Raw genomic sequence first — 22,994 nt, forward strand, 5'->3', positions numbered from 1 at the left:
GCGCTTTTGCCGAGAGTCGCCGAGTGCATTTTTTTATCGAGTGCCCGACACTCAGCAAAGAACTCTTTGTCAAGTGCAATTCTTTGCCGAGTGCAGCACTCAGCAAATAAGGTCTTTATCGAGTGTCCAATTTTTAACACTCAGCAAAGAATTTTGCACTCGGCAGAGTCTAGTAGTGTCGGGCCGCCTCCCCCGCATGCCATCGGGGAGCAAGTCTGGAGCCGCTGCGTGAGGGCGCTCGTTCAGGGACGTCGGTGGTGCTCGTTCTGCTGCTCAGGGGAGACTTCTTTGACCGGCGACCCTCGATCTGTGTTCAGGGACGTCGAATCGAGGTCGAGGCCCAGCGGCTGCAAGCCCGAAGCTCGCCGGTGCACCGCCTATATTGCTCTTCCTACCATGTACACCTTCACATTGCAATTCTGCAGCGGAAAACATGACTGCTGCAAGTACGGCTACATGGGAATCTATCTAAATTTCCATCTAAGTTAGTCATTTTTTTTTAGATTTCGACTGTTTCATGCAACTTTTTCATTTGCCCCAAATGGGACATGCTTCAGCCCATAAGTGAGAAGTCCTGCATACCTTCTATAGTTTGTGAGAAGGAACTAAATAGGGTTCACAGAAATGAGCAAAGGCTGCAAAGCTCGGTTGTTACAGGTGTTGCTAAACCTAACAGCAGGCAAGCATTACTAAGACTATTGTCAAATCCACATATGAAGTGAGACTAGCCAAAGTACTTTGACAAGACTAATCGGTCATAAAGTACCCCTACAACAAAGAAAGCCCCAAAAGCAATCACGAAGGCGACCCTTCCGCCTGTTTGTTCTTGGAGTCTTTTACTTGTATGCCATTAAAAAAGATGGTCTAATCGTCTATGTTCCTAAAAAGTTCGATCTATCGTCAGTGTCCAAGCTCGAAAAACTTTTCTCTCTCACGCCATTCTGTCCGCCTTCTGTTTGATTTGCGCCGTTTGGCTGTCTTGACGAGTGGGGTCCGCTGTGGCAAATGACCTCAGTTGCCCCTTGCCGTTGGAATTAGAGGTGGAGGCCGTGTTGACCGGTATTGACCGCTTGGTTAAAGCACAGGTGACTCCTCAATGGCCACGGCCACGGCATCGTCTTCTTCGTGGGCAAGGACAGCTTCGCGAACGCGCTGCCCAGCCGGTACCTGGGCTTCCTCAACACCTCCAACGACGGCAACGCCAGCAACCACGTCTTCGGCGTCGAGCTCGACACCATCCGGAGCACCGAGTTCAAGGACCCCGACGACAACCACGTCGGCATCGACGTCAACAGCCTCACTTCCGTCAACGCCACCACCGCCGGCTACTACGACGACGGCACCGGCGCGTTCCACAACCTGACCCTGATCAGCGTCAAGCCCATGCAAGTCTGGGTGGACTACGACGGCGAGACCGCGCGGATCAACGTGTTCCTGGCTCCCCTCGGGACGCCCAAGCCTTCCACGCCTCTGGTGTCGGCCACGCAGAACCTCTCGGACGTGCTCGTGGAGCCAGCGTACGTGGGCTTCTCGTCCGCCACGGGCACGGTGAGGTCGGAGCACTACGTGCTCGGCTGGAGCTTCGCCATGGACGGCCCTGCTCCGGACATCAACATCGCCAGCCTGCCCAAGCTACCACGGTTCGGCCCCAAGCCGCGGTCCAAGGTCTTGGAGATCGTGCTGCCGATAGCCACCGCGGCGTTCGTCCTCGCCGTGGTGGCGGTCGTGGTCGCCCTCGTCCGGCGGCGCCTCAAGTACGCCGAACTGCGAGAGGACTGGGAGGTCGAGTTCGGGCCGCACCGGTTCACGTACAAGGACCTGTTCCGCTCGACGGAAGGGTTCAAGAGCAAGATGCTGCTCGGCGTCGGAGGATTCGGGAGAGTGTACAGGGGAGTGCTCCCGAAATCGAAGCTGGAGGTCGCCGTCAAGAAGGTGTCTCACGAATCGAGGCAGGGCATAAAGGAGTTCGTCGCCGAGGTCGTCAGCATCGGCCGTCTCCGGCACCGGAACCTCGTGCAGCTGCTCGGTTACTGCAGACGGAAAGGCGAGCTTCTCCTGGTGTACGACTACATGCCCAACGGCAGCCTTGACAAGTACCTATACGGCAAGGACGACGACGAGGCCATGGCCACGCTGGACTGGGTGCAGAGGTTCCGGATCATCAAAGGCGTAGCGTCAGGGCTGTTGTACATCCACGAGGACTGGGAGCAGGTCGTCATCCACCGAGACATCAAGGCCAGCAACGTCTTGCTTGACAGCGAGATGAACGGACGGCTAGGAGACTTTGGTCTCGCGAGGCTGTACGACATATTCGGCTTCACCGCGACATATTCGGCTTCACCGCGAGGACAGAGAAGAACACCAAAAGCCACCAGGTTGCCGCCCAGCACGCAGTGGCACATGAGAAATAAAAGTTCCAGGAGCATTCAAGTCCTTTGTCACCCACATTTCACGCCGTTAGTGCTGTAAATAGACAGAATAGCGTGAGAGAGAAAAGTTTTTCGAGCTTGGACACTGACGATAGATCGAACTTTTTAGGGACATAGACGATTAGACCATCTTTTTTAATGGCATACAAGTAAAAGACTCTTGTTCTTTGGAGGGAGTGGAGAAGAAGTGAGGTGCTTCTGCCCAGCCACATAGTTGATTGACCAGGACACCACACAACTCTGGGTTCCCTTCAAAGCTTGAATTTGGGAATGTGCTGAACTGGACTCCAGTTGGAATTGGCCCTTTTAAGTCGTGGTTAGAAACATTGAATGCAAACAGAAAGTGCAGGGTGTTGAGATCTGACGGGATTGTGCCTGTGAAATGGTTGCTAGACAAGTCAAGCACTTGTTGACAGGCTGCAGAGCTGTTGTGGTATCTCCCCTGATAACATGTTGAAGCTAATGTTGAGCGTGGTCAGTGGTTTCAGCTGACCAATCTCTTGGGGAATCACATCAGTGAAGTTATTGTGACTAAGATTCAACACTTTTGGGATCGCACTTGTTGCCTGGAACTGAATCGATCGACCTAAAGAAACAGGTAGCTCAAATCAGGGTTCACAATTTCGGCGAAATATCGCCGAAATTTCCGAAATATCGCCTTTTTCGCTGAGGTCCGAAATTTTTTTGTATCGGTCAAAATTTTTCGGTTAAATTCATCTTTCACTCTAAAATTACACCAAACCACACTAAAATGACCCTCCATATCATCTAGTCTTATCAAAGCCCTAAATTTCTTCAAATTTATTTAATTTTCTCACTCACACATTGGACGTCACTAGTATATGCAACTCGCCCACTGTCAGCACACTGTATTACCGCGACTCTACTTCTGTGATATATTATGTTATTTCGTCGATGTTATATAAATTTATGATGGATGATGGATTATAGAGTTTTTCTAGTGAAATGATGCCAAATTTGTTTAAAACTCAATTCAAATTTATTTAAATTTGAACCGATATTTCTGAAATTTCCGAAATTTTATATTTATCGCTGGGGACCGAAATTTTTTTCTTACCGGTATTGTAAACCCTGGCTCAAATACCCTAGGATCCAATTGGGCTGGAGCCTTTCCTGTCGTTAGCATTGGCAACTCCATTAGGGCACTTGGTATTTCCGGTGCAAGTCTGTTATTTGATATGTCTAGATAGAATAATGACTCTAGGCTTTTGATCCAGGCAGGTATTGGTCCATTGAGCTGATTGTTATGCAATGACAGTACCTTCAAATTTTTGAGCCTTGATATCCAATGAGGAAATTTTCTAGAAAATGAGCACATATGCAATGTGAAAACCTCAAGATTCTGAAAACCATCAACCGTTTCATCTTGTGGCATGGCTTCACCTTTGAAGTTGGTCTCCATAGATAGGAAGGTAAAGTTCTTACAATCTTTGAGGACATGAAGTGTATTTGTTATATTTGTAAAATTGTTGGAGCCAATTTATACTACAATAAGCGACTTCAAGTTGCCTATTCTCGGCGAAAGCTGCGCATGCACTACCGGAGACGGTGTAGTTACCGAGTGCCCCGACAATTACCGAGTGTCAGAAGTCGGGGCACTCGGAAAACAATATTTACCGAGTGTCAACACTCGGAAAACAAAAACACCCGGTAGTAGACCGCTTTACCGAGTCCACACACTCGGTAACTTAAGACAATCGGTAAAACTACAAGTTTACCGAAGGGGCGCACTCGGTAAAACTAGACACTCGGTATTGAGGTGCCACGTCACCTAGGATAGCAACCGTGCGCCGAACGGCGTCACGGCATGACATGTTTACCGAGTGTTATGAGCGTACACTCGGCAAAAATCACGGTAACAGCTCCGCCCGTAAAGCGCCCATAGCAAATAAAAAAGACCGAAAATATTTACCGAGTGCCACTGCACAACACTCGGTAAACACTATCTTTTACCGAGTGTATTGGCGCAACACTCGGTAAAATTCAACCAAATTTCTTGTTTTTCCCTTCATTCTTTTTCCTCTATCCACATATGATATTTAGTACTCCATTCCAAAATATGGTGTTTATTTCGATTTATTTACTATATTTCACAAAATTTTCATTCTTTATGAAAATTAGGTACATATCGTGTAAATTTAATTGTAATAATTAAAATCGAACTCGATAAATCACGAGATTGGAAGAATTAACATTGAAGCATACATCTATGTTATAGAAAAAATTTCATAACGTTTTGGAAGTATTTTTATATTCGTCGCTGCCGAACCGGTACATCTCCCAAAGAGACGCTAAACATTCACAATGACGAGTAGGATTTCTATTAAGAGTGAAATTCAACAATATGATTTGAACTTGGAATTTTTTAGATAGTAAATAGATGACATGAAATAGTTCATGTGAAAGTTTGGTGAATTTTAGGATTAAATTGGCATTTTTTCTTTTTTGTTTTGCATGAAATAATGGATACTTTTACCGAGTGTGACCTGAAACACTCGGTAAAGGTTAGCCACGGCCCACCTGTCTGCCACAGTGGGCTGCCATGCTTCTATTTACCGAGTGCCATAGATCTGGGCACTCGGTAAACATGAGTTTACCGAGTACCGTACATCTAGGCACTCGGTAAACAGAAGCATTCAACACAGCCGTTTTTCCCTCAAATCGTGCACAGATGCACACACACACACCGCACACGCCTCCCCACCGCCGCGGCCGCCTCCTCCCCTCCACCACCGCCGCCACCGGGCGGTCCCCCACAGCCGCCGCCACCGGAGAGACGGAGAGAGAGAGAGACAGCGGCACCGGCGCACCGGACGACGATCCCCTCCGCCGACGCCGCCCCGTGCTCCCTCCTTCGCTCCCGTTCCCGCAAGGTGGGGTGGGGTGGGCCCCAGCAGCAACGGCGGCGGCGAGCACTCTCTCCCCTCCACCACCGCCGCCACCGGGCGGTCCCCCACAGCCGCCGCCACCGGGGGAGGGCGGTCACCCGCCGCCACCGCGGGACTGCCGCCGCCGCGGCCGCCTCCTCCCCTCCAAGCTCCGGACCTGCTCATCTGCTGACTGAAGCATTGCTCTCAAACGCTCGGTAATTTCCTTGCAATCGTACAATAGATCCCTTGCTTTTGATAAAACTTGGCCCATTGCTTTGATTATATCCGAAGCACTGCAAATTAGAGAAGAGATAAATCAGTAGAGAAAGAGAAAATATTCAGTGGTTGATGGATGCTGTTATCTTGTTCAGTGCTGTTGCCCACGTGTGTAATAAGTAATTGCTTCTCTATATATCATGAGAAGAAAACATTCTATCTCTATACACATGTAAAAAAACCCTTCAAATGCTAATTATAAAGGGTAATTGACAAATGCCTGGTTATATATATTATAAAGTCACAGGTCCATTATAGTTTCAATTTGTTTTTTCTGGGGCAATTTATTTGCAAATACGTACGTTTATAGGCATATACACATATATTTACCTTCTAAAAGGCCAAAGAGATGAAATGGAATTAACAGTATGTAGAGATGAAATGGAGTGTCCCATTATTGTTACCTGGTGAAGGGGCAGAAGGAAAACCTGGCTGATCACCAGTGCCCAAGAAGACACCCTGAACATAGTAGTAGTGACTTGTTAATTAGCCATGTACATGATGATTAATATAAGTACTATTGTGTGGCAAAAGCAGCTCCTCCAAGATACTGCTGGTAGAAGAATTAATACCTGTACTCTTGCCACTTGAACTTGTTGTTCAAGCTGGCTGAGCCTGATCCTACTTGTCTCCAACTGTTGGATATAAGCCTGAAGAGTAAAACAAGAGTGGATGCATCAATCCATATGGTAACTTTGTGGGTGTACTCTAAACATTCCTTAAAAGGTTGGCTAGATAGATTAAAGGCATTTTTAGCGTACTTATTGAGTGCTAAGGAGATATTTTAGAAGGACAAAAGCTTTTGAACTAACTTGTAAAGTTAATCCAATTTCTGAATCAAGGTTTTAAATCTACGATTATATAGTTGATAGCACGGTATGGCCTCATTTAACTTCACCATTAGCTGTTAGAGAGGCCCTCTGCTAAATGCCACACCTTGAGATGTAAAACAGTCTTTTATATAATATCCCAGATTAAGAAATGAAGCAATTAATGAATAGTATATCAAATAGTATTTACATGGGTCACTGAAATTTAAGTCTACATATATATAAAAATGAAATCACGAGGAACGTTCCTTAGGTGCATCATTTTTTTGCATTGGAAAGTGATATTATTCTTTAGGTGCATTGTCAAATTCAAGAGAAAGGAAAATCAAGTACACTTATCCTAAAGCACATGTAAGGCCAAAAGGACAGAACCAAAAAACTGTTACATCACAAAATTCATTTAATCAACCTGCATGCTGACACTTGAGACTTCAATAAGGAAAACAGCAATCAGTTTAAAATTGGTGTACTGCAAGAACAAAAAATACATTTACATGTTTAAGGGATATATATTTGTATATATATGACTGGGAGGATACCATATAAATGTTTTGGTTGTTCCTTGAACTTTACATAATTGTACAGTATGGTTTCTCAATGTAGTGCATGTAAGTGTCTTAGTTGAGTGACTCACCTTCTTCCTAAGCCTGCTCTTCCTTGCTGCCTCTCTATTCTGTGCAAGCCTCCTCAGTGTCTGCAGGATATACATAAATATATATATATAACTGATGCACTGCAGTATGTATGAAGTGACTTTTCATCCTCCAAGATCACTTTGAACTGTGGCAAGAATCTTAATTAGGAGTCACTGACTCTCTCACCTTAGGGTCTTTCACTCTCTCCTGAGCACCACCAGATGCTGCACCCTTTCCACCGCTATTTTCTTCCTTCTGCAAATTAATTTGGCACCTTCTTTTGTTCAGGGGAGAGAGAGAGAGAGAGAGAGAGAGAGAGAGAGAGAGATGCATGCATACCTTAGTAAGGCTATTCCTGTTATCCTTGGCTAAGTTGTTATTAGGCAACGGCACAACGGGGCCTGCAGGAGCAGCGACACTCCTCTGCTGGCCACCTTGCTCTTGCATCAGCAAAAGGAATTGGAGCAGCAAAGAGCCTGCGTTTTTTTTTTGACATCCATCACTATACACAGTAAGTACATGCATACGTACTCCTCCGACTGGCAGTAACCAAAAGGTTGACCACTGTTAGTCTTCTATGTGAATCGACCAAGAACATGAATGTCTCTTTATCATCTCATATGGTTTTTCTCTAGCACTACTACTCTATTGCTCTAAACTGCAATATCGTCTATATGTTAGGATGGATGACCGTCAGTGGATGTACACGGGCTATCAGAAGAGGGGTCAATACACAAATGAATGGATTGAGAAGGCCAATGATTTCATGACGAAGGCATTTGCAAACGGACGGCGACATGCCTGGTGTCCCTGTAGGAAGTGTAAGAACAAGGCAATGAAAACATATGAGGAGATGACTAAAGATCTTGTCAACAATGGATTTGTAGAGAACTATACCCGGTGGACCATGCATGGTGAACGCCATCGTGCGAGAGAAGAGGTCGTGAGACAACGGATCGAGGAGTTTGATTCTGAAGCCGGGGTGGCAGAAATGTTAAATGACCATGACATGGCTTTCGATGAAGGAAGTGCAGAGCAGGAGCCAGAGCAAACTACAAAGGCGTTTTACGCCATGTTGGATGCGGCACAACAACCCCTTCACGGGCGCACCAATGTTTCTAAACTGGATGCCATTGCACGTCTAATGGCTGTGAAGTCCCAGTTTAGCTGGAGTAGAGAATCCTTCGATCAACTGTTGACAGTAGTTGGCAGCCTACTTCCGGATGATCACATTCTGCCAAAGAACACGTATGAGTCAAATAAAATCCTTCGTGCACTCAAGATGTCGTACGAGCAGATACATGCTTGTCCGAACGGATGCATCTTATTCAGGGGAGAACATGCTGACGATAAGTACTGTCCGAAGTGTAAGGCATCTAGATACATTGAGTTAGAATCTGGTGATGGTCGGAAGACGCAAACAAAAGTCGGCGCAAAGATCCTGAGGTACCTTCCTTTCATACCGAGGATCCAACGGCTTTTCATGAGCGAGGAATCCGCAAAACAGATGACGTGGCCCAAAACTGGACGCCGATACACTGACAAGATGATACATCCGTCCGATGGTGAATCATGGAAAAGCTTCGATCGGAAGCATACCGACAAAGCTGATGAGGCTCGTAATGTACGCATTGCACTGGCAACTGATGGGTTCAATCCTTATGGAATGGGTTCTTCACCATACACATGTTGGCCCGTATTCGTCATCCCTCTCAACCTCCCACCTGGCGTCGCCTTTCAACGGCAAAATATTTTCTTGTCACTTATAATTCCAGGACACCCGGGGGCTAATATGAGTGTGTACATGGAGCCTTTGATAGACGATTTGGTCCGTGCATGGGACGAAGGGGTAGTGACATACGACCGATTCACAAAGACAAACTTCAGAATGCATATTTGGTACCATTATTCCATGCATGACTTCCTGGCTTATGGGTTATTTTGTGGCTGGTGTGTTCACACGAAGATGCCATGCCCGATATGCAAGTCAGCTGTGGAGTTCTTTCGGTTGGAGAAGGGGGGCAAGTTTTCTTCGTTTGACAAACATCGACAATTCCTCCCTCTTGACCACCCATTCAGGAGAGACAAGAAGAACTTTCGAAAAGGTGTCACAGTGGAAGACTCTGCACCGGAAATGATGACAGGTGCCCAGGTTCTTGAGATGTTAGATGGTCTTGTGGTCGACAATGAAAAGGGGGGCTTCGTGGGATATGGAAAAGAGCATGCCTGGACACACAAGTCGTGCTTGTGGAAGCTTCCTTACTTTAAGGACCTCCTTCTTCCACATAACATTGATGTAATGCACACTGAAAAGAATTTCGCCGAGGCGGTCCTTCACACAATCATGGACTGGGAAAAGTCAAAGGACAATGTCAAGGCTAGATTGGATCAAGCAACGCTGTGCGATAGACCAAAGCTAAACATGTTGCCTCCCTTACGCGGGAAGTCATGGAAGAAGCCTAAGGCCGACTTCGTCCTAACGAGGGCCCAAAAGAAAGAAGTTCTTCAATGGTTCCAATCGTTGATGTTCCCTGACGGGTATGCAGCGAATTGGAGGAGGGGTGTGAACTTAAGTACCATGCGAATCACAGGGCTGAAGAGTCATGATTACCACATATGGATTGAGCGCCTTCTTCCGGTGATGGTTCGTGGCTATTTCCCTGATCACATCTGGCGAGTGATGGCAGAGTTGAGCATGTTCTTCCTCAAGCTATGTGCTAAGGAGATATCTCGGACCGAGATTGAAGAAATGGAAAGAATGGCCCCGGTGTTGCTCTGCAAGTTGGAGAAGATCTTTCCCCCCGGCTTCTTCAATCCGATGCAACATTTGCTCTTGCACCTACCATATGAGGCAAAAATGGGGGGCCCTGTGCATGCCCGTTGGTGCTATCCAATTGAGCGATGCCTAAAGGTTCTTAGAACAAAATGCAAAAATAAATGCAAAATTGAAGCTTCCTGTGCAGAGGCATCCATTGTGGAGGAGGTGTCATACTTCACAACAAGATACTATGCCGACAACCTTCCTAACGTGCATAATCCACCCCCTCGTTACAATGCTGCCGACAATCAGTCGACCCTCAGCCTTTTCCGAGGGCAACTCGGAAGTGCAAGTGAACCTACCTTGAAGATGTTGAGCCTAGAAGAGTGGCGCTCTATCCAGCTGTATGTGTTGCAGAACCTTGAAGAGGTTGGCCCGTACATTGCGTAAGTTTTACACAAACTTGTTTCTTTTCTTGTCAGTATTTCGCATGCACCCATCCAACCCTCTTGTTAACGTCCGTTACAGCAAATTTGTTCTCCTCTACCATCGTCCATCACGGAGGGAACCCACCGAAGCGGAAGTTGAAACCCTTCTAAGACATGGCGCGGGAGAACGAAATCCCACTTTTATTTGTTGGTTCAAGGAGGAGGTACTGTTCAATTTCATTTGTTGTTTGTACTTAACTCTCAACTTGACAAATATATAACGAATCATCCTACTTGAACTAGCAGGCCAAAACTGACATGTCTATGAGTGCCGAGTTGAGGCAAGTTGCCAATGGATTTGAATTTAGGGTCAAGTCATTATCTGTGTACGATGTCAATGGATATCGCTTTCACACAACTCGGCATGAGCAGAGTCGGCCGAATCGAAGAACCACAAATACCGGTGTTTTCACGCCAGGCACAGATGGGTTGGACTACTATGGAATAATTGAAGAAATATACAAACTCAAGTTTCCTGGTTGTGTACCTCTTCATCCTGTCATATTCAAATGCCATTGGTTTGATCCCAAAGAAGTGATAAAGACCCCTGAGCTTGGGTTAGTCGAAGTTCTAAAGTCATCCGTCTTGTTAGGAGACGACGTGTACATTGTGGCCCAACAGGCCACGCAAGTTTATTATCTCTCATACCCGTGCCAAACCAAAGACCGTCTTAAGGCGTATGATGTTGTGTACAAGGTATCGCCGCATGGTAAAGTACCCGTCCCAAACGATGATGATTATAACATCGATGCAAACACATATGACGGAGAGTTCTTTCAAGAAGAAGGATTAGAAGGGAGTTTTGAGATTGTCTTAGATGTAGATCTCGCAATGGAAGTAGACAATGATACGATCATTGTTGACGGGGATGATAGAGAGGAGGTTCACAACGCGAAGGACTTGTTATTACTTGAGCAACACCATTCAGGCAGTGTCGCTAGTGATGAGACTTTGAGAGACGATCATAATTACGTCGACAATAGCGATGATGAGATTTTTGGCCCACCTATCGATGATCTTGATGATTATTTCTAGTACATGTAAGATCTGTAGTACTTATGGCAATTTTATACATGTATGATACATTTACTTATTTTGCATCTCTTTTATACATGTATGATATATTTACTTATTTTGCATCTCTTTTATACATGTATGATACATTTACTTATTTTGCATCTCTTTTATACATGTATGATACATTTACTTTTGTATATGCGTACTGATAGTTTATTCCTTTTGTTGCAGGTGATTGATGGTGGGCGGTGGAATCAGGAAGCTTAGGTCGGTTATGACCTTACTGGCTGGTGGCGAGGGGTCCAACCAGGGTGGAGGAGGAGGGCGTGCACAGACTGAGGGTGGAGGGCGTGCCCAGGGAGGAGGAGGAGGACGACGACGAGGGCGTGCCCAGGGAGGTGGAGCCCAGGATGGAGGAGGAGCCTAGGGTGGAGGAGGAGGACGGCGACGACGAGGGCGTCGAGAGCCGACACCTCCTCCACAGGACGATGACCACGAGTTCGTAGCGGCCACGGAGGAGGATGAGGAGGAGGAGGAGACCAGGGAGGAGATAGCGGAGGCGGTGGAGGAGGCACGGAGGGAGGATGCTTCCGAGCGGGTTGAGCGCGAGGAGGATGCCGACTTGGTGGCAGAGGAAAATGGGGTGCCTACGGTTTGGCTGCGAGGGTCGTCGCGCCTCCCAGACTTACCCATACAGAGACGGCCAGTGATTCGACCATCCGGAACTAAGTAAGTAATTTTTGCATGTTAACACTAATTCACAGGTTTTTAAGTTATAACATAAACTAATATTCAATCTCAATAACTTTGTGCAGGGATTGGGAAATGGTGATCCCAGGGAGTCACTCTCGCCGAGTAAACGGGATCCTGGGTCTTCTGTGCAGGGCAAACTACCCCGGGATGGTGAGGATCGATGGTGTTGTGCAGCCCGCCATGAAGTGGTCCCACTGGCACGCCACCAGCGATCAGACTGATCGAGCTGGCAGGTGTTATAACAGCAAGGCCGACCGGGTGATGAAAGAGCTGTGGGTACGTGTTCATCACACTATGCTGATAATAACATCACATTAATTGTATATTACTGACTGTATTTGCTTGTAGGATTACTACACCTTGGCGGAGGGAGTATGTAGGGAGGACGCGGATGACGTGGTGAACAGAGTCTGTGTTTACCGAGTGCAGGACCTCTTCTACGAGACAAAGCTCCTATGCAGAAGAATTTACCATGCCCGCAGAGGAAACAGAGTCACCAGAGCGCAGGCAGTGCACCTGCCCCTAACTAAGGAGCAATACTTGACGGTAAACATGAGATTACATCGTCTGTGATTAATTGCACTGAAATTGATTTATGATTTGTCATGTGCTCGTGTACGTGCAGGTGCCTCCTGCTTGGTGTGCGGGGATGGACAACTGCTGGGAGGCCATTGTGGACACGTGGTTGAGTGAGGAGTACGAGCAATATCATGCCGTACGCTCACGTTGCCGTGCGATGATGCAGGGTTCCTCGCACAAACAAGGGCCCACTACCCTCAAGGAATATGCAGCCAGATATGTACGCGGATTTCATTTCATTGTTGCTACGCTAACTTCTGAATGCATAATATCTTATTGTTGTGCTTCTTCCTGCAGACGCGGTTCCACGCCGGCCAAGAGTGCGCCTCGTTCAAGGCATATGCCTTGGCACACAAGGGCAAGGCAAAGGACCCCGACCTCGTCTACAACCCGGAGGACCCGCCCGAGGCATAGAGTAACCTGAGCGTGCACAGTCGCCTCAGCGAGTACACGGCGATGGCGAGAGAGATCCATGGGCCAGAATTTGATCCGAGCACCGCTGACCTCGAGGGTGACATCGTCATGAGGTTGGGACCAGGTAAGCCACACGGGAGGTACTATATGGGCAACAGCACCATAGACACGGCCAACACTCAGACACTCGCCCAGATTAGAGCCCGGAGCACGAGTTCGAGCCCGGCCATACGCCCACGCTCACAGCCCCAGGTGGTAGCACTCCAGGTTAGTTCTGTTGCATTCGTTGTCCATTCATTTTCTACCCGTTCTTTATTTGCATTCTAACTATGTGATAAATAATTGTAGGCCCAGATTGAAGCCCTGCAGGAGTCACAGCAGGCCTCACAGAGCCAGTTTCAGGCCCTCCAGCTATCGCACCAGGCCGAGTTGGCACAGGAGAGGGCGCGAGTGCAGGCCCAGCTTGAGGCCTTCCAGCAGTCGCAGAAGGCCTGGTACGAGTACATGGCCAGCTTTTCTCAGAGCATGGGACAGCCTCCACCGCCTCCGCCGCCGCCGATGATACCGTTGGTGCCTCCACCTCCGCGCGACGGCACTCCTGTGAGTCACTCTTCATCTTGAAAGGCTTTTTCAGTTCAGATTGTGCTACAGTCAACACTATCATGTTAGAACCTAGAAGAGAGTAGGATACATACATGTATAAGTTAGATTATTTAGTAATATTGTTCAGACCTTGAAAGGCATCATGTTAGGTTCTACATGAGTACATAGGTGTTTGCCCAATTCATGTTCAGTCTACTTGACCATGTGTGACGATATCTTGCACATAGAGGAGAACTAAACAGCAACTAACTTGATATGTGTTATCTATTATATGCCTATATATTGATGTCACTGTTAACTGGTCTTTCGAAGGAATATTTGAATTTGGCATACTACCTTATGATTAATTGACAAATATGTTTATTTTCTTTTGCTCCCTCATTCCAGGGACCTTCTACAGCTGGATCGAACAACGATCAAGACTTGGACTTGTCTCCGTTTCTCGGTAGGGCTCCGACCATGTGACAGGACCATGTTTCACTTGTTTGTATGTTGAACTTAGAAGTGGGTTGAACTTTGTGGACTTTGGACATGTTGATGGTGTTTGTGGACTTTGCATTGTGCTTGTGACATTTGTTGTAGCTATATGTTGGTTATAATGAGTGGATGTGACATTTGTGGACATATATGTGATATATATTGTCTATCTGTTGGTAACTGTGATATTCTGTTATAATTGTTGTTAATTGTGGCTGGATATGCACTGAAACAAACAAAAAAAATACTGTGGACAAGTTTTACCGAGTGTAACACTCGGTAATGGTGATGTTTACCGAGTGTTACACTCGGTAAAACAGAGAACAGAACCAAATTGGTTCTGATTCTGTTAATTTTGCCGAGTGTGCCATTTTTTACCGAGTGCCACGACCCCACTCGGATATATTTGCCATTTTTTACCGAGTGGAACACTCGGTAAATGAGTTACATGTTTACCGAGTGTTACCGGTACACTCGGTAAACTATATTAGGAAAAAAATATTTGTGGAATTGTTTTAATCATGAAAATGGTTATCTGTTTACCGAGTGCTATGTCTAACACTCGGTAAACGACGCCGTTAACGGCAAGCTTGGGGACTGACGACCGTCACGTCGTAGTTGTTTACCGAGTGCCGGCGTAGCACTCGGTAAGATTTATTCTCCGAGTGCCCCGTTAGTTGACACTCGGTAAACTAACTTTACCGAGTCGTTGTTTACCGAGTCATGTTTACCGAGTGTGGCACTCGGTAAAAAAATTACCGAGTGTTTATCCATATTTGCCGAGTGTTTATCACACTCGGTAATTAATCAGTATCCCGTAGTGATGGAAGTTGTTGCAAGACAGTGGCAGTGCAACCATATTGCTGCAAGAGTAGATGATTCCTGGAATTGTGCCGCTGTAGTTGTAATACAGAAGATCTAGCATTTTTAGATTGATCATGGTGGAGAAGTTGACCTTGGTAAGTTCTCCACTCAAATACTCCATCTGTCCTAATATATAAGGCATAACCATTTTTTATTCATGTCCCGTAATATAAGACGTGCTCTCTCTATAGATGCACGTACATCCCTAACTAACTCCGTGAATGTATATGTCTCTATTCGTTTGTCTACAACCCGAGTAAGTTGAATAGGAATTCTAATACAAATCCAAATAGAAAAAGACAAGAGCAGAGATCTATTTCTAATAATATTAAATCACGACAAGTTTCTTAGTTTGTCCTTAATAACTCAAATAGGAAACCTAATCCAAATTGGGGAAAAAAACATATAAGAGTATAAATAAATAGTATTAAAGAATCTAAATTTCTATCCTTTTTTCCTATCGATCCCCTCCCGCGTTTTATTTTGTCCCCTCCCAAATTGAAAAAGCGTCTTTTTTTTTGGTCCACTTAGTGTCCGTTTCTATGTTTTTTATTTTTTTTTTGTTTTATTTTTTCCGTTGTTTCCGTGTGTCTGCTGGTTTCCTTTCACTTTGCGAAAAATATCTCTGTTCATCTCTCTACAACTCTCCTGTTTTTTAGAAATTGCAATTAAATAGATCTACGATCCTGTCCTAATCCATATACAAAACGATATTGTATGCAAGTATAAATCGCGCGCGGGCCTCGCGGCGAGCTCAAGGGCTACCTGGCGATGCTCGGGTACATGCCCGGGGCGGAGCACGAGCCGACGAACGCGTTTGACGTGCATAAATACATGGAGGTCGCCGTACGGCGGTACCAATCCATGCTTAGCCTGCGGGTCACGGGGCAGCTCGACTCCACCACACTGTATCGAATCATGGCCCCGCGCTGCGGCGTCAGCGACGACAAACACGATGTACTGGGATCGACGGCGCGGTCAGCCGGTTCACGTTCTTGAAGGGTGAGCCACGGTAGACGCAGCCAGACCCGCTCGTGCTCAGGTACGCCATCTCGCCGACTGCCACGATCGGACTACCTGCCTGCAGAGACCGTGCGCACCGTGTTCGGCCGGTGCGCGCTCGCGCGGTGGGCGGCTGGGCGCGCGGTTCATCCCCGTGGGCTTCGTCGAGACCGACGACTACGAGGCGGACGACATCAGGGTGGGCAGCCACGGTGACGGGATCCCCTTCGACGGGCTGCTCGGCGTACTCGGCCATGCCTTCTCCCCAAAGCACGGGCGCCTCCACCTCGACGCTGTAGAACGGCGGGCGGTTGACATGGATGCGGAAACGGTGCACTCGGCTGTTCACTTGGAGTCCGTGGCCATGCACGAGATTGGGCACGTCCTTGGGCTGAGGCACGCGTCGTCATCGTCACCCAAGGCGGTCATGTACCTGAGCCTCGCCTGCGGGAAAAAAAAGGCGTAGTTCACCGTCGCCTGTATGGCCGGCCCAAGTCCCCACCCCGGGATTCAGTCTCAGCTCGCTCTACCAGCAGGGACTCACTCCTCGAATCCAGCACACCCCCCCCCCCCCCCCCCCCCCCCCCCTGGCTGAGCGTCCAGCCTTGTCGAGTGTTCTTTTTTTCAGTTTTTTAAAAAAGTGTTCTTTTTTTCCCTAGCGTTTTCTGTTTCCTTTTTACGTTTTCTTTTTTAACGTCAAGCGTAAGCAATTTTTTTGTGTGTGTGTTCGAATGTTTCCTTGATTTCTTTTACCCGGGATTTTGGTTCTTATTCTTTTGGTTTTGGTTTTGTTTTTCCTACAATAACTCTCTGTCTCTATTCTTTATCAATATATATAATATGTGTTTATAATAATATTATTACTAAAAAGTAAAGGGTTTGTTGGTTATCCTATTTCCACTTTTCAAACTGCCCTTACATAATTGTCAGGCACTACGTAAAAACGATTTTTAGCAACGGTTCATTTTTTAAGGCGGCTGGTGATGAGCCGCCCCTACAGTGGCGTGCTTGGGTGCCCAGATACCAGCCGCCCTTATAAATGGAATAGCAGGGGCGGCTGGTGATACGAGCCGCCCCTACAAATGAGGTCTGATTTGTAGGGGCGGCTCAATCACCAGCCGCCCCTGGAGTTGCTATTTGTAGGGGCGGCTGGTGATTGAGCCGCCCCTACAAATGCCCCCGTATATATAGCTCTGATTTGTAGGGGCGGCTCAATCACCAGCCGCCCCTACAAATGACATCCCCCGTATACATAGCTCCGATTTGTAGGGGTGGCTCAATCACCAGCCGCCCCTACAAATGACTCACATATAAAACAGCTGCAGCACCTTCTTTCTCCTCGGGTCACTCACTCCAACCCGTGAAACAAAGGGGGAGAGGTCTTGGGCACCTCTCAAAAATTGCTCTACTAAGGGGGGAAGGTTTTGGTCTCAAATCCTTTGGGGTGGAGAGGTTGTAGAAGGTAAGAAAATGCTATTCCACACTTTTTTGTAGTTTTAATGGTTGGTTAGTGAGTAATTAGAGTTTTATTTTTCTCTCTCTTCTATAGTGCTTGAGCTACTTATGAAGCAAATTAGACCCAAGTTTTAAATGTACTAGGGTAAATTAGGGATGTGAACAAGATTATACCCATGTTTCTTGATTTTAGTGAACAATTAGTTAGTTTTATGGATGTTTCATGTGCATGTGGATCTAGATCTAGGGTTTGGTTTTTTTATTAATTTTGTTTTTGTAAATTTATGTTTGATGAAATTGGACTAGGGTTTGTATGAAAGATATTGGATAAAGTATAATTGTTGCTAATTGTTGTCTTTGAAATTATTTATTGTAATTAATAAATATGTATTTTAATTATTTATGGATAAATGGGCCATTAATTAATTTTCCTCTATCATGGTGTGTTTGTATGCTTCATGTAATTATATTAGATTTATATTCATATATATCTGAAGTATATACAATTATTCTCAAGTAATTATTAATTTGATTTATTTTTATATATATCTGAATAAGTAGTCCTTTAATATTTGTTTTGTTGTTGTTGTAAAAGATGGAGTACAGGAACTCTTGGATGTATGGTTCGTTAAGGTTCAAGGCAGGTTTCTGTGAAGAGGTGGATAAATTTATTGAAGCCGCAAAGAAGCATGCAACAACATTGAAAGAGAATAAATATACAATTATTTGCTCCTATAAAGATTGCAAAAACCATATGGCATGGATAGATGTGACTATCATCAGATCACATTTGATTATGCGAGGATTTGTTGAGGACTACATAGTGTGGATTCATCATGGTGAAACGGTTATTGTTAACGACGAGAATGATGAGGAATACGACGACGAAACCATAGAATCTCTGTCCCAACATTCAGCAGAGCTTGATGCACGAATGGATTTCAAGTTGGGCAATGAACAAGGTGGTGATGCTGGTGGTTGGGATGGTAACAACGAAGGTGGTGCCAATAATGATGGTGGAGCACGTGTCGGGGATGAAGATGATTTGGAGGACATGATTCGAGCCCTTGGACCAGAGATTTTACTAAATAGCCCGAAAGGTCTAGAAAATTTGGAAAGGGTGACAAAAGCATCGAAGGAGACTGTGTATGGTGTTGAAAAGGGTTGTCCGACACATTGGACATTGCTACGTTTTGTGCTTGAGCTGCTCATCCTGAAGGCTAAGTACGGCTGGTCAGACTGTAGTTTTAATGATCTATTGCATCTCCTGTCATGGGTGCTGCCACAACCAAACTCAGTTCCCACCAACACATACCAAGCGAAGAAGGTCATAAGTCCATTGACAATGGGGGTTGAAAAAATCCATGCATGCCCCAACCACTGTATACTTTTTCATGGCGAAATGTTCAAGTCACTGGATAAATGTCCCCAGTGTGGGGCCAGCTGTTACAAGAATAATGACCTTTACGGTGGGGACGAACCCTCCATGGGGAAAAAAGGAATAAGAAGGGTACAAAAAAGGTTGTTTAAGAATCTCAGCCCCTAGAGGACACTCCATTAGGCAATGATGCAAAGCAGAGAAGAATTCCTGCCTTGGTAATGTGGTACCTGCTAGTGACCGACCGCTTGAGACGTATCTTCCTAAACCCTAAAGAAGCCGCACTCATGACATGGTGGGATGATGAGCGCAAGGTGGATGATGATAAGATTGCACACCCGGCTGATTGTAGTCAGTGGCAAAGGTTTGATGAGAAGCACAAAGAATTCAGCGATGACCTAAGAAATGTACGGTTTGGCTTGAGCACCGATGGAATGAATCCCTTCAATGAGAGGATGAGTGACCACAGCACATGGCCAGTGATCTTGACCATGTACAACATCCCAACATGGTTGTGTCGAAAGAGAAAGTACCTTCTCCTCACTATTCTTATTTCTGGCCCTAAACAACCAGGCATTGATATAGACGTGTTCCTCGAGCCTTTGATGCAAGAAATGGAGAGGCTATAGAGGCAAGGGGAGCAGATGTATGATGTGTTCCGAAAGGAGGACTTCATATATAGAGCAATAATATTTGTTACTACCAATGATTACCCCACGCTGTTTGCTTTGTCTGGATAGATCAAAGAAAAGATAGGATGCTTGGTTTGCTTGGATGGTACTACATGGGTGTACCTGGATGCATCCAAGAAGATAGTTTACCTAAGGAACCGACGCTTCTTAAAGACAAGTCACAAGTACCACAGCAAATTGTTCTTTAGATTTTATGACAACGCCCTAGAGATTGAACCCCCTCCGAAGAGACGTCATAATGGAGAACACGTGTATAGAATGGTGAAAAACATACGCGTCGCCTATGGAAAGAAGAATCCGAATGGGACGAACAGAGATAGAAGCACACCACATGTTGAAGGTGTACCTTTTAAGAAACAATCGATCTTCTTTCAGTATCTGCCTTATTGGCCAGACTTGGAGGTCCCCCATACCATTGATGCTATGCACGTGCAGAAGAATGTCTTTGAGAGTCTCATTGCTACCTTGATGGACACAGGCAAGTCAAAGGATGGTCTGAAAGCATGGAAAGACATGGTGCAGCTAAACATGATGCCACAGCTTCACCCGGTACCTGAGGCTAATGGAAAATACACTCTGCCCGCGGCGTGCTTCAACCTAACACCAGACGAGAAGAGAGCTTTATGCACTTTCCTGAGGGGGATCAAAGTCCCGATTGGGTTAGAAGCAAATGTGAAGAAGCTAGTGTCAATAACACACTGCAAGGCTCACGATTGCCATGTGATGCTGATAGTGTTTCTACCTATTGCAATCAGGGCTATAAAGCCAGAGTTCTTAAAAATGGCCATCACCCACATGTGCTACTTCTTTTTGAAGATCTCACAGAAGATAATTGGCAAGCAAGAGCTGAGTGACCTACATGATTTTGTGGTGGAGACACAAAACCAGCTGGAGATGTGTTTACCTCCTGCTTTTTTTGATATAATGCCACATCTCATGATTCACATGGTTCATCAAATACAGGCGCTAGGCCCTTGCTACTTGCATGAAATGTGGTCCTACGAGCGGTTCATGTTAGTTCTAAGTCGATACGTGCATAATCAAGCATACCCAGAGGGCTCCATGATAGAGGGTTATAGTACCGAAGAAGTCGTCGAGTGCTGTCAAGAGTACCTAAAAGTGCATAAAGGAATTGGTAAATCCTATTCTCGTCACAAGGGTAGGCTGGCTGGGAAGGGCACTAGTGGTAGAAAAGTGTTCATTGACCATGATTACAGAGAGGTGAGTTGGGCGCATTAAAGTGCCTTGTAGAGTACACAACTGATGCAACCATACATTGATGAACACTTGGCTATCATTATGGCGGAGAGAAATGGCCGTTCGGATGATTGGGTCATGAAACAACACAAGCAACGACTAACTACATGGTTGAAGGACCAAAACATACCGCCTGGAGAAACCATAGACTCTATTACCATCAATAGGTTGGCGGAGGGGCCATCGAGACAAGTGACATCTTGGAATGCTTATGACATCAATGGGTATACGTACTATACCCACGCAAAGGATAGTAAATATGTGAACCAAAACAGCGGCGTTCAAATAGAGGCTCTCGATGGATTAGGGCAAAAGATCCAATACTTTGGCATCATTGAAGAGATATGGGAACTTAACTATGGAAGGGATATAACGGTGGCCCTGTTTCGATGCCGCTGGATCAAACAACACCAACTGAACGAGATCGGATTGAGAGTCCTAGACCTCGAGAATCTAGGCTACCAAGATGACCCTTGGGTGCTCGCTTCACGTGTCGCACAAGTTTTCCATATGTCTGACCCACAAAGTAACCTCCCCCCGAACAAGAAGACAAAGCACGTGGTTGCCTCCGGGAAACAACACGTTATTGGAGTTGATGGCGTGGACGATGTTGAAGCTTACAATAACTACGATGAGGTGCCGCTATTCATAGACTTTCCTAAGAAGATCAGTGTTGTGGAAAAGAACCTCCCCAAAGACATAATGCCATGGGAACGAAAAGGTGTCAAAGGGAAAGTCGTTACAGCGGGCTAGCTAGTTGTTGAACGTGGAGTGTTTGTGTAAGTGTGTGTTTGTAAGACCTCATTTATGCATGTGTGTGAGACTATATATTTATGTACGTGTGTAAGACTACATATTTTTGATCATTTCTTCATCTGACAAAGTGATAGTAAACATTGTTCACAAATCAACATGTTTCTCGTGTAGTTCATAAAACTATGAGTCATATGTGAATTTATGAACAATGTTTACTAATACTTTGTCACATGAAGAAGTGACCAAAATAAAAGTTGTAGATAGTGAGGAGTTCAACAACTTTTATGTTCACGACTTTTATTGTTGAAATCATTTAAGGTTTCAAAATCTTGTTTGAAGTTGCCATTTAGTGAAATTCAAAATTTCAACTGTTCAAATTTGGTCAAATGAAAATATGATCAAAATAAAAGTTGTACATATTGATGAGTTCTACAACTTTGGTATTCATGAGTTTTTCATCTGAAATCATTTACTCTTTAAAAATATTATTTCAAGTTGAAATTGTTTGAATTTCAAAATTTGAATCGTTCAAACAAAGTCACATGACAAGATGACCAAAATAAAAGTTGTACATGTTGATGAGTTATACAACTTTTATGTTTACAACATTTTCATTTTATTTCATATAATGTCATAAAATTGTAGTCGAAGTTTTAAAATTCAAATTTTTAATTTTTGTTTTTTTGTTTTCTATATTGTTTTGACTACAATTGTTCATATATATATTTCTTCATATATAGAATAATACAAAATATTATAGTTGTGCATATACACAATTATTTTTATAGTACTTTTATTTTGGTCACAATTGTTTTGTATATACACAATTGTTTTTATAATACAGAATTAATAATTTTAAAAAATAAAACATATTTGTAGGGGCGGTTGGATCAGGAACCGCCCCTACAAATGAATTTGTAGGGGCGGCTGGATCTGGAACCGCCCCTACAAATACATTTGTAGGGGCGGCTGGATCTGGAACCGCCCCTACAAATCATCCCGACTATAAAAGAAAGGATTTGGAACCTCTTCTCCTCCGATGCCGTCAGGGTTTCCACCGACGCCGCCTCCCGGAGCCACACCCGCTCCCCGTACCCGTGCGCCTGCTCCTCCCCGCACCTGCACCCGCGCCCCCTCCCTGCACCCGCGCCCCCTCCCGCCTGCTCCTCCCCGCCCTCGGGTTTCCGCGCGCGCCTGCTCCTCCCTGCACCTACGCGCCTCCCTAGGGTTTCCATCGACGGGCGGCCTCCGTGCACCCGTGCCCCCTCCCCACACCCGCACCCCCTCCCGCCTGCTCCTCTCCGCCCTAGGGTTTCCACGCGCGCCTACTCCTCCCCGTACCCGCGTGCCTCCCTAGGGTTTCCACCGATGGGTGTCCTCCGCGCACCTCGACCAGCGGGCGGCCTCCGCGCACCTCCACCGGTGGCCGGCGGCGCACCC

General features: G+C 45.8%; 2 protein-coding genes and 1 pseudogene across 2 annotated transcripts; 2 read left to right on the forward strand and 1 right to left on the reverse strand.

The window, feature by feature from the left end:
• Nucleotides 1–1,095: 1,095 nt before the first annotated feature.
• LOC136479452 (L-type lectin-domain containing receptor kinase SIT2-like) lies at nt 1,096–2,469 on the forward strand (the record flags this gene model as incomplete). The annotated part of the gene is made up of 1 exon (XM_066477321.1): nt 1,096–2,469. A coding segment is annotated over one exon (1,374 nt), but the record flags the coding sequence as incomplete, so codon positions are not given.
• Nucleotides 2,470–2,827: 358 nt separating this feature from the next.
• On the reverse strand, nt 2,828–7,508 carry LOC136479454 (transcription factor TGAL7-like). The gene is made up of 7 exons (XM_066477322.1): nt 7,401–7,508; nt 7,248–7,316; nt 7,061–7,120; nt 6,169–6,246; nt 6,001–6,055; nt 5,927–5,929; nt 2,828–3,015 (listed from the first exon to the last, which is right to left on the reverse strand). The coding sequence occupies exons 1-7, from the start codon at nt 7,506–7,508 to the stop codon at nt 2,828–2,830; spliced, it is 561 nt and encodes a 186-aa protein (XP_066333419.1).
• A 7,465-nt stretch (nt 7,509–14,973) lies between these two features.
• On the forward strand, nt 14,974–16,482 carry LOC136479455 (metalloendoproteinase 4-MMP-like; annotated as a pseudogene).
• The last annotated feature ends 6,512 nt before the right edge of the window (nt 16,483–22,994 follow it).

The sequence above is a fragment of the Miscanthus floridulus genome, chromosome 9 (genome assembly GCF_019320115.1).
Source record: "Miscanthus floridulus cultivar M001 chromosome 9, ASM1932011v1, whole genome shotgun sequence".
Taxonomy (NCBI): Eukaryota; Viridiplantae; Streptophyta; class Magnoliopsida; order Poales; family Poaceae; genus Miscanthus; species Miscanthus floridulus.

Excerpts from the sequence above, each read along its gene's own strand:
- LOC136479454 (XM_066477322.1), bottom strand. The coding sequence starts at position 7,508 with ATGCAAGAGCAAGGTGGCCAGCAGAGGAGTGTCGCTGCTCCTGCAGGC. Across the intron at positions 7,317-7,400 it reads ACAGGAATAGCCTTACTAAG|AAGGAAGAAAATAGCGGTGG; the intron begins GTATGCATGCAT and ends ATTAATTTGCAG. Across the intron at positions 6,247-7,060 it reads AGAGCAGGCTTAGGAAGAAG|GCTTATATCCAACAGTTGGA; the intron begins GTGAGTCACTCA and ends TTTACTCTTCAG.